Source organism: Heloderma suspectum, chromosome 3 (genome assembly GCF_057233095.1).
Source record: "Heloderma suspectum isolate Gila_16-S chromosome 3, 16-S_ref, whole genome shotgun sequence".
Taxonomy (NCBI): domain Eukaryota; kingdom Metazoa; phylum Chordata; class Lepidosauria; order Squamata; family Helodermatidae; genus Heloderma; species Heloderma suspectum.
Genome location: NC_139460.1, coordinates 182,387,835 through 182,406,043, shown reverse-complemented (window position 1 = coordinate 182,406,043; position 18,209 = coordinate 182,387,835). Strand labels below are relative to the sequence as shown.

The following is an 18,209-nucleotide window of genomic DNA, read 5'->3' as shown; positions in this document are numbered from 1 at the left end:
GCAACTCCACATCAAGCACATTGCAGTAATCCAGTCTTGGGACTACTAGCATATGTACTGCTGTGGCTAAGTTATCCCTGTCCAGGAGAAGCTGTAGCTGCCATACCAGTCAAAGCTGGTAGAAGGCACTCCAAGTGTGGCCACTTGGGCCTTCTGTAACAAAGATGGATCCAGGAGTGCCCCAGACTATGAACCTGATCTGTCAGAGGGAGTGCAACCCCATCCAGAATAGGCAATAAACTGGACTCGGGAACAACTCGCCCACCAGGCCTCTGCCTTGCCAGGATTCAGCCTCCATTGATTGCCCCTCATTGGGCCCATCATTGAGTCTAGGCACAGCCTCACCTGATCCAGATATCACAGGGAGATAGAACTGTATGTCATCAGCAAACTGATGGCCCTTGGGTTCCAAATCCCCTAATGACCGCTCCCAGTGGCTTCATATACATGGTAAACAACATTGGGGACAAGGTGCTACTCTGAGGAGCCCTGTAGCTCCATTGCCAAGGGTCCAAGAATAGTCACCTAGAATTTCTCTTTGACATCAACCCTGCAGGCAAGATAGGAACCACGAACACAGTGCTCCAGTGCCCAACTGGTGCAGGAGGATACCATGGTGGATGGTACCAGAAGTAGGGATGGGTGAACTCACTGGGGTCCAGCTTGTGCACTGCTCACTGGTCCCCTGCTGGCCAGCCATGTTTGCTGCACTGTGTGCCGAGCTGGGTGGTCCATGAGTGCCTGGCAAGCAGTGCATGGCCACCTGTTCCTCACTGAGCTACCATTTTGCAGGAATATGGCAGCTTGTCTTTGAAAATGTCCATCTGTGCAAATGGCAGCTGTAAAGGGGCCATGTATGCAAGATTACAGGTGTAAATGGTCCGTTTACACCTGTAATCTTGAGTACATGGCCCTTTTACGACTGCCATTTGCGCAGATGGACAAGCCGCCATTCCCCCACAAAATGGTGGCTTGGTGAGGAATGGGTGGCCACTGCTTGCCCAGCTTGGCACACACTGAGCAGGGCAAGCGGGGGGATTCATGGACTAACGTCCAGGGGGCTGAGCCAGTGATTTCTTGCTGGGTTTCAAGCCCCAGCCAGATGCCTGTGACATCCATAATCAAAAGGCAGTGGGAGAACAAATAGAATTAACAGGGTCACACTCCCCACTGCTCTCTTGATTAGCGCCCATCAGGGCAACCAGGGCTGATTCAGTCCTGTAGCCAGGCCAAAAACCTAGACTGAGGTGGGTCTAGATGATCACTATCCCCCAAGAGTGCTTGTTGCCCTGCCACTGTCCTCTTAAGTACCTTCCCTAAGAGAGGATTTTTCACAACCAAGCAGTCTTTGTCAAATACAATTGTGTCCAGAGTGAGTTTCTTCAGGAGTGGTCATACTACTGCCTCCATAAGGGCGGCAGAAACCATCCCTTCACTTAGCAAAGCATTTACCACACTTTAGACGGACACAGTCATACCCCGCCTCCCAGCTAGCTCTTATTAGGCAGCAGAGCCAGAGGAGTGGCAAATTGCGCTGCTCCCCCTAAGCCAGGAGGTCATCAGCAGATGCTCTAAAGAATCCTGCCAGCTGATCTGCTGTGGCCTTTCTCTGTCTCCAGAGAGAGAGCAGCCACTAGGGCTCTCTAGAGCAACCAACCACCCTCTGTTTCCCCTTTGAGAGCCCTGCAGCTGGAAGTGGCTGCAGGGCTCTTCTGAGATCTTGGCTGAGTTTCGTAGAACATAGCCGTGTCTCATGAGCTCCCACGGGGGCTGCCTCGTCCAGCTACACATCTTTCCACTGAGCCATGGTGCCAACAAAGGTAGGGGAGACATGGGACAGGGCCAATGTGGTGGCAGCAGCAGGTGGACGGGAAAGGGGCATGTGGTGCAGCGGTGGTGGCATGTGTTCTCTTGCTTCAGGTGGCAAAAGAGCTTGGACCAGGGTTGCCTAGTCTTACATAGTCTCCATGTCTCTTTGGGCTTTTCTGTGAGCGCAGCCAACTTCTCAGCCAAGTTGATCTGCGCTGGGAAACGTTTCGCTGATTTTTGTGACGTATCTTGTATACAGGATGTAAAGAAATGCTACAGATCTTTTCAAGGTATAGCATCTTTTCAGACAGCTACACACATTCAGCGAGGACACACCCCAACTATTTTGGCCTTTTCCGTATCAGTGTTTTCATTAACATCTTACACTTATAATGTGAAGCATCTTCCACCCAAACTGGATGTTACCATGGGAGATCAGTGAATGGGATCTCCCAAGTGTTAATGGCCACACTAGGAGAAGGAGCTGCGGTCTTTCCCTGATCTGCTTTTCCAGTTAATCTCCCCGCCACCTGAACTGCTATTTGCACTATATGTACAGTATATCTATGTCAGGCTTGATGTATCTACTTTGTTTTTTTACTAGAATCCTGAGATCCACGAACTGGAACCTGGCAGAAAAAAACATGTACATAGAATTAAAGAATTCTGAGCCTAGGATTTTGTTTTGATTACCAGAACTGAATAAGGTTCACAGTCTTTCTACATAAACACCCACTCCTGTTTATTCCAAGCTTTCATAATTTAGGGTAGGATGGGAATCATTTTGTTGCTGCTACTTTTAACAATTAGGAGTCAGAAATCCTTGCCAATCTACTGCAAGTCACGCAGAACTCTACCAGGAGATCCAGATCTACTTCTATCCACCCTTGCTCTGTGTTAAGGGTGGGGATCTTTTTCAGGCCAAGGGCCAAACTGGCTTCAAGAAAGCATAACAGAAGCGGCAAGCCAGCAGTGGGCAGTGCCACCCCTGCTATCAGCATGGGAACGTGACGTGCTTGCCCAGACCCCATTTGCCACATCCCAGTCTCTCACAGAGCTGCCTTCACTCACAGTTCACCTTTCCCATCAGATGAACAAAGCTGACAGCCACTGCCTCTATCAGAGTCTGGCTTTGCGCACCTGTTGCCTGACTCTGTCAGGAAAGGTGAGGGGCAAGCAAAGCTGGCTGAGCCCCGCCTCAAGGAGCACTCCTCAGTTGGGAGTGCTCTCCTGAGTCCTGCCCGTTCTTCACAGGGGTGGTACTTCAGAATGGGGGAGGGGACTCACTGGAGGGCTGGATGCGGGGGCAGATAGGCCAAACTTGGCTCATGGGCTGACATTCCCCATCTCTGCTCTATCTTTTATGCCATAGGACAAAAGCTTGTGGGAAGGGTAGAGATTATCATCTTGAATATGGAGAGGGGGAAGTGTTAAACCGCTCTCTTAGTGGTGCATGACATGGTTTTATTGTCTGTCATGGGCATCTGGTGGACAGTCCCTCTGACATTACAGCGCTGCATGATGTCATGCAGATTTTGGTCTTTAAGGGTGTTTTTTTTTACTTTCTAGGATGAGTATTTCTGTTCTACTACGCTTCTGTAGTACTTTAAAACAGAAAAAATGGAGAACTCACACCAAGCTACTTCCTCCCCTGAGGTAAACATTTTCTGCTTTGCACTTCCCCCCACCCCTTCACCTCTACCCAATACTAGAACATTAACAATTTTGTTTGATTAAAGGAATAAAAGACTCTGGCTCCCAATCCCTAGCAAGATTCCTTTCCCTGTCATTACTTTTGTACTATTGGTAAGCTACTGCTGCAAGATCAGGCCAATATGTAACACTAAGAGGGAAGTTGCTTCCATTGCTCCTTAAAATGAACCATCCCTAAGAAGTTAATGTCAGAGAAATGACGATCATTGGCTACATTGCTTACTACAATGATTGCACTGATGAGAAGTTTGTGCATCTGGTGACGTTCTCAATGTGGGAATATTGGCAAGCAGTTTGATAAGTTTGCAGATAGCAGTCTGTTAAGACTTATAGTCAAGGTGAAAAAAGGGTAAAAAACTTCATTCAAAGTAAAAAAAAAGAAAAAGGTAAATACATAATCATCTCAGCTGTCAGAAAATAAAATGGCGCCTCATTGCAGACGGAGGAGAAAAAAAAGGGGGGAGGTGAGATAAGGGAAGTGGTCAAGATATAGGAGGGACAAAGGGCAATTAAAGACAGGCTAAGCAAGTTAACCCCTTATTTACCAGTGAGAGGATTAGTCAGGAGGACAGAAGGATTGTCATAACTATCAACCCCCAGTGGCCCAAACAATTAACCAACAAGCATTGTTGCCCATTTCTAACACTCAAAAAGTGTGCATAATAAATTTGTTCGTGGTTTTGTTTGTTTCTAGTACAACTAACACGAACTGTCCTCTGGAACTGCTCAGAAAGTAACTTAACAGAGTTACTGCAATCACCTACATTCTTGATACAAAGGTTTAAATTCGTAAATAATTACACAGGAGAGGTGACTGGCATCTCAGAAATAGTTTCTTTGCTTCTATTTACCAGATCATTCTGCAACATTATAAATAGAGTCATTTCCTGCAGGTTTTTAGCTTGACACTATTCAGAGCTCAAACTTCCCCCTCTCTGAAACAAAAGCACAGAATAAACAAAGATAATGAGTAAAGTATTGGGTTGGCTCAGTCCAGTGTTCTCATCTACAGCATTTTTACTAGTGCTGAACCAAAATTTTCATTATTAAAAAATAATTTTTATTAGAGCAATTGAAAGAACACATAATCAAGTGTTATCTATGTATATCAATACATAGGTACAATGAATGTAGCCGCCACATTATATGCTTTATTAGATAACTGTTACATTATGTAAACCAAGAATGACTGAAGGTAATTAGTGCATTAAGGAAGTAAATAGTAAAAGCTCAATTGATAAAATGCAATGATAAAACCAATCAGATAAACAGGCAAGAAACAAAGTGGAAGTAGATAAATACATTTTCATGAACACAGCCCCCAATAAAACTGGTTAATAATGAGGAAATAATAAAACACAAATAAATATTAATCTCCACATCATAATTAGATTTCCAATACTCAATTAATAGAATTCCATTAATTAACAAATTTAGGATCACATTTTCCACGTCTCAATCTCAGTTATTTTTAATAGTTGTGCTACTTTATTCATCCACTCTTTACATGTGATCTAAAGCATTTGCATTTTTTCAAATTCTTTACAATAATAAATTTTGCTGTTAATAGGGTCAATATCATTGGCTGATTAAGTTTTGGAACCTGTGAATGAAATAGTTCCAATACTATTGTTTTTGGATCTAAAATGAAGTCATATCTAGTTACTCTATTGATATCTCTTTATTTATATCTCTTTCAGGGCGCAATCCTATGTGGATAGTCAGCAGCCTCCGAACTTGGGAGGCTGCTGAGTATCCAATGCAGGGTTAGAGGACAGTGGATGCAGTCTTTGCCTCTGCATTCCAGCTGCCCCACATTTCTGCTAGATGGGCAATCTCGCCTGTCTAGCAGTGGCGCCTCGGAGAGGGAGGGAAGGGGGATGGACATCATAGGAAACCACGTACCACAGCTGCCCTGGTCTCCTCCCCTCCCCGCCCCTGAGACCACCCCCTTTTCCCTATCTCCACACTCCATTTTCTGAGCACGGAGAGTTAGCCGGCGTGGTTCTCTCTACACCGGCTACAAGGGGGAGGGGATGGGGAGCACAGTTTCCTGTCTCCGAGGTCAGAGCCCTGTCAGGAAACTGAACAATCTTATGCCCCCCGCCCCAGGGTCTAGGGGCCATAGGACTGCTCTTTAAATTGTTTCCAAAAAACTTGTATGTTTGTATTATGCAAAGATTTGCACATTTGCATTGTGGGACATTATAAGCACTCTGTGAAGGCTCTCCTTAAAATGTAAGATATAAATATGTAAATAAAATAAATAAATAAATAAATTGGAACCAATGAGGTTGCTCTGGTTCCATTCTCTTTTTTTATTAGTCATCCATTCTGATACATTGCCCAAACTTTAACATACCCTAATAAGTTGTAATTCCATGTTTTACTCACAAAATTGTAAGGTGATTAAAAGGGGATATAGCTGCGCTCAGTTTTTCCCCCAGTTTATCCCATGAAAGCATCACTGGTGATATCACTGGATTTTTTATATTTCATTATTTTGTTCTTAATTTAATGAAGTATTTTATGCACCAAGGTAATTGAGAAAGTGATAGCTTACAACAATTTTGTTCTTTCATAAACCATGGGTTAAAGTTATCTTTTAGGGTCCATCTTCATTCCTTCAATTTCATGGCATGGTAATATTTTGTAATATTTGGACATGGCACCCAACCTTGGTCTTGGTAGTATTTTATTTGGTTGGCTCAGTCAGGTAATCTCACCTCCAAGGGGCCCAAGAGAAATTCTTAACATCTTTGCTCACTGGAGGGGTTTACCTTAACACAAGAATGCTTGAGAGTACATTCTTTTTATAACAAATAGGATTGCCACAGCATGTAGTGATAAAGCTCTAAATCAGCATCCCTTCAGGATGCCATGTTACCTCCCTATGCCAATAAAATGAAGCTTCATCAGGTCACAGCATTATATCAGAGGTATTGTGGGTAATAAATAAACAGCTGTCCTATGAAACGGGGACTGCCATTTTTCTAATGGTAGGAGGAGGCTTTTACCTACAATGCTTCTGAAATGATGCCGCATCCTCACCAAGCATACTTTCTGAGGCAGTGAGAACGGACATGGTGGCTCATCAGGATGCTTTATTGCTGCATGTGGCAGCGGACCAATTTGTTACAGGATAAACACACACACAAGCCACTCTGGCACTTGTTAGGCTAAGCCCTCTCCAGAGGTCAAACATTTTAAGAATTTATTCTGGTCCCAGAGAACTTTGCTCCAAAAATGCTGACTAGGGATGTCATGGGTGTCTGGCTGGGGCTCAAAGCCTGGAAAGAAATTGCTGGCTCGGCCCCCTGGAATCCCCCCACTTGCCCAGCTCAGCAGGGGTCCGGCGAGTGGCACACAATCTGGGCTCTGGTGAGTTCACCCATCCCTAATGCTGACTAACAGCCTGGTAGCTAAATTCTGATCCTATGATTATTACTATTCTTCACAGATGAAACTAAATAATAACATGTCTTACATTGTGAGTGTGGCTGAGGTGGTCTTGGAAGGAACTACTTCCTTCCTTTGCTTTTCCACACTGACTTCTCCTTCCTTCACTGGACAGAACCATTTTGACTGGTTTCCATGACTTATCCAACTCCTTGTTCCATCTGTCTGTCCAGAGTCCCTTGAAAAATCAGGCCTTCAGCAGTTTCCCTTTGAACTCTAGCAGGGACCCTTGCTTGATCTGCTAGCCTTAGCTCTCTTCCTCCACTTTGGACATAAAGAATGTCCAGAACGGCTGAGTTACATCATCACTGCTCCATGGTGGGGGGAAATTTGCTTAGCCACCCTCAGGTGGTTCCCATACCTTATCTCCCAATCAGAAAGGCCAGTCACTTTCATTCCTTGAGCCTTGCCTCATAGCAATCATGGAGTTCCTCTCTACTTTCTTCAAATCCAAAATCACAGTATCGGGCCTGAACAAATGAGTAAAAGTTGCAATTAATATTTATGGCAATGAAAATATGGCTGTCATTTTCTGCATGTTGCTGAATGTGATTACAAAACAGACAGCTATTTTCCATTCATACACTAGAGTAAAATTCCAAAACGGGATACTCTCAAAACATTTGTAGCAGCTTTCTAAAAGGTACAGCAATAAAGAGCAAAACAACCCATTGCCTGAACCTTTGCTTCATTCGGGAACAAACAAACAGACATGGGGGGAAAACAAATATACATTAATGTTTCTCCCTGCCTATCCCCACCACCACTTTACAAACAAAAAGCATGCCTTTGTGGAGGAGGAGGGCTTTCTACAGACAGGAGAAGCCTTTTTGGCCTTTAACTGAAAATGATGCTAAGGGGCACTGGGCAATATCCAATTGGACACAACTACTAACATAAATTATGCTGTGCTAGCATAAGTGATCTCTAGCACACCACCACTTAGCATTTGCTGGTACAATGGGTTTATCCGGAAAACCCAGTACACACACAAATGCTAAGTGGCATTGCACTAAAGGTTGTTTATGCTATTGTAACACTGGGCATTTCTACACCAGCCTAAAAGCCTGCATTTAAAACGGGTCTTTCTGCTTCCATTTTAAATGCAGGATCACCACTGACTCCCTTTACATGCGCTTCCTCCCCTGCCCCCTGTACTTGAGTCTTCCATTATCTTTCATTGATCTCGCTCCTCTTCTTGCCGCTTTAACTCTTTTCACGGAGGAAACTGAAGTGGAAAACAACAGGGTAATTTGATAGCTCATTATCTGCAATCTATTTAAAAATGGAACAAAGGGCATTTAGTGCAGGAGGGTCATGGTGTCATGTAAAGAGCCCGCAAACTTTCGTGAAGGAGCAATCTCAATCACAGGATAAAAGCTCTGTGTAATGAAGCCCTTTGTTTACATTAGCAGTAGTGTTAAATTAGATACTGACCACTATTTTCTACCAGGGAGCACTGAATTTATAGCTCCTGATTCATTTGGAAGGGCATAGTGCAGGGATAGCCAACTTGTGGCCCTCCAGATGTTTTGGCCTATAGTGGTGAGAAAATGTTTGTAAACCTTAATGATAATTATGGAAATTCCATAGTTCTACCATGATAGCCTTTGTGAATCAAAACCAGTCCTTTTCTAAATATCCAACAGGGTTTATATTAACCAATTGTGAAATAAAATTATGTATAAGTTAAGCAACAATGAGTATTTAAGAGTCAGGGTATGTGCAAAAGTAAGTGAACCCCTGTTGCATCAGCTCAATTAAAGGGAATAATTAGAATCAGGTATTAAAGTAATTAGGTAGATCTTCAGAGGTTAATTTGGGAGGCCCTACCCTATAAAAGGATCAGAAACTTTGTGAGTTTGGTCTTCACCATACGGGTGTGTGGAAACACATCATGCCACGATCAAAAGACATCTCTCTGAGGACCTCAGAAAAGCCATTATTGCTGCTGCTCAGTCTAGAAAGGGTTACAAAACCACTTCTAAGGATTTGGGGCTCCACCAATCCACTGACAGGCAGTCTACAAATGGAGAAGGTTCAAGACCACAGTCACTCTACCCAGGAGCAGTCATCCTACCAAAATCTCTCCAAGAACAAACTGGCACATCATCCAGGAAGTAAAAAACAATCACAGAGTAACATCCAAGGATCTGCAGGCTAATGTGAGTGTTCATGGCAGGATGGCCAGGAGGAAACCACTGCTCTCTAAAAAGAACATTGCTGCCTGTCTGAAATTTGCTAAGATCACATAGATGATCCACAAGACTTCTGGAACAGTGTTCTCTCGATAGACAAGTCAAAGGTAGACCTTTTTGGCCTCAATGAGAAACATTGAACATTGTTTGGTGAAAAACAAACACTGATTTCAAACAGAAGAACTTCATCCCAACCGTCAAGCATGGTGGTGGGAATGTGATGGTTTGGGCTTCCTTTGTTGCCTCAGGACCTGACAGCTTGCCATCACTGACACAACCATAAATTCTGCAGTGCATCAGAAGATTCCAGAGGAGAACGTCAGACCATCCATCTGTGAGCTGAAGCTGAACTGAAAGTGGGTCATGCAACAAGACAATGATCCTAAACATACAAGCAGATCTACAAAAGAATGGCTGTGGAAGAAGAAATTCCATGTTTTAGAATGGTCTACTCAAAGTCCAGATCTAAACCCCATCGAAATGTTGTGGCAGGACCTGAAGCAAGTTATTCATGCAAGGAAGCCCTCAAATGTCACTGAGTTGAAGCAGTTCTGTAAAGAGAAATGGGCCCAATTCCTCAAAACCAATGTGAGAGACTGACCAACAGTTACAGGAGACACTTACTTGAAGTCATTGCTGCTCAAGGAGGTGCCACCAGGTACTGAATCTAAAGGTTCACATACTTTTTCACACATGGATATTGAATGCTGAATCAGTTGTGGAGAAATAAATGCTGAAAAAGCATGATGTTTGTGTGTCCTTTGTTTAATTGGGTTATCTATTCTTTAGGATTATGGGATTAGATTAAGATCTAGTAGCATTTTAGGTTGGAAATATGTGACAATCTTAAGGGGTTCACAAACTTTTCCTTGCCACTGTACATCTCCCATCAGCCCTAGGCAGAATAGCCAATGGTGAGGTGAGGGATGGAGTTGCCCACTCGTGAGGGTGGGAAACTGGCAGTGAAGGAGGTATGCTTAACTCCGTAAGTTTATTTATTTATTGCATTTATAATTTTTGTTTTCTTTCCCCAAGGTTTTGTTTTCTTTCCCCAAGAACACTAAAAAAGAACCTATAGTTCTTCAAATATTCTAAAGGAAAGCTTGAAGGAAAAAAATGTATTTTGAGACAAGGTTGCCCCTTACTAATTTTTATTCCATCTTTCCTCAAGGACTCCCCCCACCATTATCATCATCATCACTTTTTTGTTCATAGCCACCCTTTGAGATGGGCTAGACTGGGAGACGTTGACTGGCCCAAATTCCCCCAATGTCCTTTATGGCTGAGTAGGGATTTGAATCCAGGGGTTCCCCTACCCCTGATCATAACCTAATTATAGCCAACTATACCACAGCAGCTCTAAGTTTAGGAAAACCAGATCATCACAACATTGCCCAAGGCTCAATGCCAGCAGCTCTATTCAGCATGCCAGTCTCTGCTGATTGGGGCAGCTCTACCCCAGCACTGGAGGTTGCTTCACACATTATGAATGGGAAACAGGAATTTCTCCTCATAGGTATATGTTGCAGGAAGCTTTAGCCAATTAGGAAATCCCTTCAGGGTGGGCCTGAACATGCTGAACACATTTAAAAAATACATCATGTTGTTAATAAGTGGAATATTTGTACATGTGAAATACATCATGTGTTAATTGGCCCTCGAAGGATGCAGATAGCTGATTGGGTGCCCAGTGCAGCCTCCTGTGCTCCTTCAAATCTGCTCTGAAGGGTTGGGGGACCCAGAAGAGAAAGGGAGAAAACACTGTCACACAAATGGACTTCCACTCATGCAACATTGGATTTGCTGAAAACTGCAGTTCTTTGAATCTAGAATTGTACAGCTTAGGATTTGCCATTTGGTTCTGCTGAATGTCTGGCCCTTACACTGATGCAAAGGGGCTGATTTATACCAGCAGATGGACTAGCACATCACACAATCTTCTGTGTTCTATGTAGTGTGCAGATCACAGCAGTTTGGGGGTGGGTGGGGATGAGAAGCTGCTGTTTCTGAGTGAGTTGAAATGAGAAGCTATTGCTTCTGAACACAACAACAAGCAGGGGTCCAGATTCAAATTTCAACAAATGTTCACATCTGTTTATTTGATCTCCAGCTGTTTTGCTCACATCACCAATTCTGACCTCCTCCTGCTTTGTATTTCTTTCAGCTGTCCAAACAATAACAGTGGACTTGTTTAGCCCAACCCAGTTTTCTTTTCCAGCTGTAAAAGCTAATAGCTGTAGAAGCTGGGGATTAATAAAGGACTCTGTAGCTGCAACTGGAACTCCACTGAGTTCCAAGTTAAATGCCAGATGCATATTAGCTATTTAGGAGCTTACAATGTCAGACAGCCATATCAAATGATTAAACAGCTGTTCAGACCACTGAAAACTAAAAAGGCACCTGCAGTCATTTCAGGAAGGACCTAAAGATCTGGCAAGTTTCCCAGCTAAAGAAACACGATGGGGAGTTCACAGCATTGCATAACACATCTGTGGAGTTCATCACACGGAGCTTTTATCCTGCTATTGAGATGGCTCTCTCACAGAAGTTTGTGGGCTCTTTAGATGACACTGTTACCCACCAGGGTGTCTCCTGCAATTTCCCCCAACCTATCCTGTGTTTTCCCCAAACGCAATAAATGTGGTATTTTTTCCACCCCACAGAACAGGAGCAGCATGACCTCCCTGTGAATTCTCCAATAGCAGGAGAAACCGCTCTGTCTGCCTGCTGTGGGTGTTTGTTTTCAGTTGCTGGGGGCGTGGTCAGGATGATGAAGGCACTGAGGATGGGAGAAGGGTGTGCAGGAGCAGATTTGACAGACGCGAGGGCAAGAATCGCCTGTTGATTGCAACTCCTGCCTCCGCTCCTGTATTGCTGAGGAAGGACTTTCCTCCATTCCCAGGTGTCTGCCATGCAAATGCTTGAGCACATTTCTCAGCTGGAGGGAGAAGAGGGTAAAATGCCTCCCTGCAACGAAGGGAGACACATATGATCTCCCATCCCACCAAGCTCAGAAGTCTGTTGATTCAGAGCACCCCATTAAGTTCAATGGGGCTTACTCCCAAGTAAGTGTGCCAAGGGTTGCAGACTTACAGGGTGATCTTATGTCTACTCAGAAGTAAGTCCCATTGGGTTCAGTGGGGTTTACTCCCACGTAAGTGTGCCAACGGTTGCAGACTTATAGCACAATCTTACATTTTATGTCAACTCAGAAGTAAGTCAGAGGTTTCCTGGGGGCTGCAAGAAAAGAGTACAGCTGAAGTTAAGCTATGAAAACAAGAACCCACCCCACCCCCCACCCCGCTCCTTTGCACACATGCCAGGGAGGGAGGAAGGCACTCCCTCATTTCAAACCAGGTGTCTGCCATGTAAAGGAGCCCTTCCTAATCCCGCAAAGAAACTGAAAGCAGGAAGCTCTGGAAAGGTCGCAGATTTTTGTGGGTTTTTTGCTTAATGTAGAAACACCCTGTGTGTGGAAACAAGACCTATTTCCTCCGCCTATAGTTTTTAAAAAAACAAGGTCCCTCTTGGAATACAAGAGAGCTTGTAACATTTGGACTGTTACAGCACCCAACCACTCAGACATATAGTACAGTCATTATTATTATCATCAGCTTTAATAACCCTTATATTACTCATCTCCTCAGCTACCTGTGAAGTTAATATGTCAGTTTTATTAGTGAGATAACCAAGCAGAGCTAGCAACATGTCCAAGGCTCTGACTGATTTCATATATGGGCAAGGCTTTGAACTCAGGTCTCCTAAGTCCATCCAAGTCACTAAACCACACAGGTTCTAAATTATGCAACAACTATTTTGCTGTCCAGAACAAGAAAGGCTGTCTAGAATCTTTGCCACTGTTGCCACTGCTTGCGGCTCACATGAATGCTCACATCCTAGGAGGCTTACCTATGCAGCTGAGGACTTGACCTTTTCAAGGCAGCTGATGACAGCCCCAGCCTGCTCTCGTTCTTTTCCCTAGTCTTCCACGTGAGGTCTCTCATTCTTCTCCAGGCTTGACTTTCACCCTACAGAAGGAGGGGGTACAAAGACATGATAATGCAATGTGAGCAGACAGGAGAGCTCACATATGTTTCTCAGAGGACTGAAAAATAGAATGCATATGCCTGAAAATTAGCTTTTTGCAAAAGGTGGGAAGTTCAGGGCAGCTTCTTTATGGTCAGTTATTTTGAGACAACAGGGCTAATTTAGGCAGAGAATAGAGCACACAACCAAAAAAGATCTCCATGACAGTGTACAGAAAAAGAGCGGTCAGTGAGGATTTGCAGTGAACTATGGGAGAGCACAGCATAACAAAATCTGAAACAGAGAAATCCCAATAATGCAATTGCCTTCAATGGAACTAGGATAATAACAAGGACCATATTGATGGGCTTCTTTTGATTTTTAGCCTGTCTTCCTCCAAGGGGTCTAAGTGACTGTTTGCACCAGGGGTGCAGAACTGTATTGGTGGGGGTGGGATTCACCACCACCACCACCAGCAGGATCTCTGTGGGCCAGATGACATCAGCAGGCATGGCCACAGCCATGGGCATCATCGCCCCCTTGGGCATTTGGCCTTTCTCCAAGCTTGGAGGGTCACAGAGTTCCACGCCTCTCCCAGCTTGGAGAAAGGGACGTGGGTGGCACTAGGAGGAGCAGCCACTCCTCCTGGCACTGGCTGAGTCCCTGGCTGCATGCCACACATCTCGTCCCCATGGGGGCACCGTGCAAACCACTCTGCTGCTGCTGGGAAGAGTGGTTGCTCTTCGCGTACCACGGGAAGTAACTCAGCCAGTGCTATGAAGAGTGGTTCCCCACCCAAAGCCAGCCGAACCTGGCTTCATGCAGCATGCACCATCCCCACAGGGGTGCTGTGCACCATCCAAAAGGACTTGGCTGGCGCTGGGAAAAGCGGTCACTCCCCCCAGCACCACGGGAGTCCCCTGCCATTGGCCCACATCCCTACTGTTATCTGAGGTTGGAGGCTGGAGTCGATGGTCTTATTGGCCCCTTCCAACCCTACTATTCTGTGATTGATTCTATAACAGCAGGGATTCCTCTAGGCAGAAGGCCCAGTCTACTGGAGGAGCCGAAGGGGCTCTGCTGTCCAGATGTGGCAACTGCCCAGGCCAGGTTAAGCTGGAGGCTCCGCACCCCTGGTCTACACAAAGCAGAGGTGTCCTCCGTCTCAAGATGACTAGGGGCAGATTCTCATGTTAGGGCCGCCATGCAAGAACCACTTTCCACATGGAATCCCCAGTCTCATAGATGATCTCCATGCCAGCATTAGACAGAAGGAATATGCTGCTTCCATGTGACCCACAGAGAACTTGCCATCACAGTCTAATTACTGGGAGGATGGATGGATGGATGGATGGATAGATAGATAGATAGATAGATAGATAGATAGATAGATAGATAGATAGAAAGAATTAGTGTACATGGCATTTTAAAGTAACAAACAAAAAGATATGTCCTTCCTTGCTCCAAACAGTGTATAATCTTATTTCAACAGTGGGAGGAGGGAAGGGAAGGGAAAGGAAAGAGTAACAATGGACAGAAGAAGGGGCAACCAAGGGTTCTTCCAGATGGACAGCCCCTAGTACTACCAATCAAAAGACAATGTGTAGTTAATCCATCTTTTCTTCCTTAACAGAAAAAAGATGGAAGACGTTTTGGGAAAATATGGAAATTAGGTGAAATATATTTCACGAATTGATTACTTACTGAGGTTCCTCTGCTAATGTCAAAACCCTAAAAACAGAAGGACAAAAAAGAAACATAATACATTATGGAGGAATACCTGGGAGCAGTTCCAAAAACGTCCACGGTCATTATGAATAATCTTTGGCAAGTTTTTTTTATGTCACTTCTCAAATGTGATGTCATTTAAGGGTTACAGACTTAGGGTATGATCCAAAATAATCTTAATCATAATATCGTCTATATTAATAACTCTGCCCCTCTGCAGACAACAGATAGAAGATCTAGGAATATGCATAAAATTTACAACATCTGCAGGACTTCCAGGCAGATGGCTCCCACTACCAATCAAAAAGCATTATGCAGCTATTCCATCTTTCCCTCCTTAGTGGATTTTTGTGGCAAGAAAAAGATGGAAGAAATGATGGGAGAACATGAGAGGGTTACAAATGGGAAGACGATGATGTCTGAGCTCCTCCCCCCGCCCCAGAATCCTGTGAATTTGGCACAACAAAAGCCTCATCTGGAAGCACCCAGCTTTCACTTTAAAGTAACACATTTCTACTCTAGGCATTATGGATGGCTTCAGAAAATACTGAAAATGCACAGGCAACATTTTAGGAACTAGGTAAGCACTGGGTGAGCTTCCCATTGGCCAGGAGGTGGTACATCTGCAGTAGGGATGTTGGAGAAATCCTCCATGGACCCCAATGAGGCCAGATTCAATAGAATCCAGCCCCCACAAGTCCATGGAGGATTGGATCTCTTACCTCCGAAGTCCTCACCGGTAGGATCCTGCCTGCTGCCAGCTCCAAAGCCCCAGCAATATGGCCGCCATTGCCATATCACTGGCTGGACTGACGGATGGCAGACGCAAATGGCGTCTGCTACGCCATTTGCATCCCTGCTCTTTGACATGATAGGCTATGTAAATCTTTACATAGCCTATTGCATGAAATAATGGCATGTTTGCATCCCTGTTCCTTCGCGTGATAGGCTACGTAAACATTTACGTAGCCTATCATGTCAAAGAGCAGGGACGCAAATGTCGTCCACTCCGCCGGACGCCATTTGCGTCCGCAGTCCGTCAGTCCAGCCAGTGATATGGCAATGGCAGCCATATCGCTGGGGCTTTGGAGACGGCCGGCCAGCTGCTCCATGGAATTGCTGCGGAGTGGAGCCAGCCAGCCAGGATTCGGGGGGGTGGGGGACAGATCGCCTCTCCCCCCCAGCGGACACCACAAAACGGAACGGAGTGAGTATTTCATACACCCCTAATCTGCAGTCACTGTTATAGATTCTCCAAAAACAAAAATGCCTCAATTGTGCAATATAATACAATATATGTTAAGTTATATAAATATACCTACATTCCATAATACATCATTGTAAAAACAAGGGATGAGTTCTCTATAGAATTCTAGGGTCCTTCCTTCCCTTGCATACTCATCTCTTTTGTGTCCCAGTTTGCATTCTGTCAGCCAAGAACCCTAACCCTGGCCTTGCCCATCTGTGGCTCTCTTCACACCTGGCATTTTATCCCACTACAAACCATTCCTTTTGATTTCTGATCCTTTCCAGGATTTAGACTGGCCTTCTATACAGGGCATCTTTCATAACGCATCCCTCCGCATTATATCTTTTCATGGCTGGGCCGAGCTGCATGGAACAATCAGGAGAGAAGGGGGCTGCTGGCCCCATGCCCCCTCCCCTCCCCTGATGATTGGTTCCTGTAACATGATTGATGGCTTCATGGGGGACACCTTCCCCATTAGACCCAGTTTGCTTTTCCACCCCACGCTGTTGTTGCTCTTCCCCCTTATTCTGGCTTCCCAACGACCCTGTAAGGTGGGCTAGGAGAAGAGGTAGCGGCTGTCTAGGTGGGAGGGAGTACTATGGAAAACCACCTCAGCATTACTGCCTTATCTAAAACAACTCCACAACCCAAAAGGAAGCTATTAAAAATGACCATTCCAAGCTCTGCATGATGAATTTATTCAGGGGAGGAGAAAAGGCATTGTTAATACACACTGAAATCCGAACAGTCAAGCCATTCTCCTGCATGGCTGAGAAGGGAGACTCCCCCATCCACCCTGGGAGGAAAAAAGCCCATCAAACTGGTGAGCAAAAGGGAGAAGAAGCAGTCAGTGGAGTCAATGGGAGGGGGAGGTTCCAAGTAAATGCATTGAAGGGGATGGGAGACCTTAAGACTGCTACTCTAAGTAGACTTACAGTGCACTCCTATGCATGCCTACTCAGAAGCCAGCCACATAGATTTCAGTGGCACTTACTCCGAGGACAGGAAAGCCTTACAGCCAATGAGTTTACTCAGAAGTAAGCATTCCTGTGTTCAAGGGGATCTCGGAGCCCATACTGGAATGGGAAGGCAGACACAGTCACTTGAAGCCTGGTCAGTGACCTGCCCCCCTTCCCACCAATTTGTTGTCATGACAATGTTATTCAACACCGCCCAGGAACACCCCGTACCACACACTCACACAAAGCAGGACAAAGCAGTCTAGGGAAAATACACAGAGAGGAAGTGGCAATTTCAGTCGCAAGCACAGAAAATGCTGGGTTTTCCCTGTTCTCAGACAACACGGGGAAAGAGGTAGGGGAAGTTGTGAGATAGCAGTAGGAGAGCAGTGGTGTCATCTAAAGCTCCCGTGAAAACCAGTGATTAAAGAAGAACAATGCTGCTAAAAAAAACTCAGGTGTGAAGAGAGCCAGTAACTTCTTTTTGGCAGGTACTTTCTGCGCAGGCACACAGTGACTCCATTTGCATGACACACTAACCCACACTGACTTGTTTTCTGAAACAACCCACAACGGGTTAGCATGTCATCTGACGCAGGACCAGTTTTATCAGGGTGAGTTGTTTCCCCACAATGAGTTGGCATGTTGTCTGAACCCAGACGTGCCAACCCAGCAAGGGTAAAGGGCATCGGACAGCGAGCTGCTTGGCAAGAGCGGCAGAAACCCCTGCAGCTCTTCCTGACTGTGGCCTTGATCACCAAGACTCTCTATGACAAAGAGAGTCCTTTTCAAGCAGATCCACTTGCCTCCCCCCTACCCTGCCGCACCTTCCACTACCCCAGCTGGAGTTTGACAGCCCCTTTGACAGCTGTCAAACTCCCACGCAGCTAATAGAACAAGAGCAAATAAGGGGTGGGATGTACTTTTATATGAAGATAGGTTCCTGCCGTCTCAGGGTGGGGTGCACCCCCAAGGAGTGCAGTGAGACTAAATTGGGGAGGGAAAACTTGATGAAGCAGGCGATCTTGAGCACTTTCCCCACCTGTCAAATGCTCAAGATCACCCAGT

The 18,209-nt window shown here is 45.1% G+C and overlaps 1 protein-coding gene across 1 annotated transcript in view; it reads right to left on the bottom strand.

Annotated features, from left to right (window-relative positions):
- Positions 1-7,009: 7,009 nt before the first annotated feature.
- Positions 7,010-18,209, bottom strand: part of LOC146350504 (uncharacterized) — a 46,991-nt gene continuing 35,791 nt past the window's right edge. Inside the window, exons 6-8 of the mRNA XM_084845135.1 lie at positions 14,910-14,936; positions 13,089-13,207; positions 7,010-7,451 (exon numbers count right to left, since the gene is read on the bottom strand). Coding sequence (XP_084701261.1) covers positions 7,355-7,451; positions 13,089-13,207; positions 14,910-14,936 — 243 coding nt within the window. The 3' untranslated portion in view covers positions 7,010-7,354. The remainder of the gene's footprint in view (positions 7,452-13,088; positions 13,208-14,909; positions 14,937-18,209) is intronic.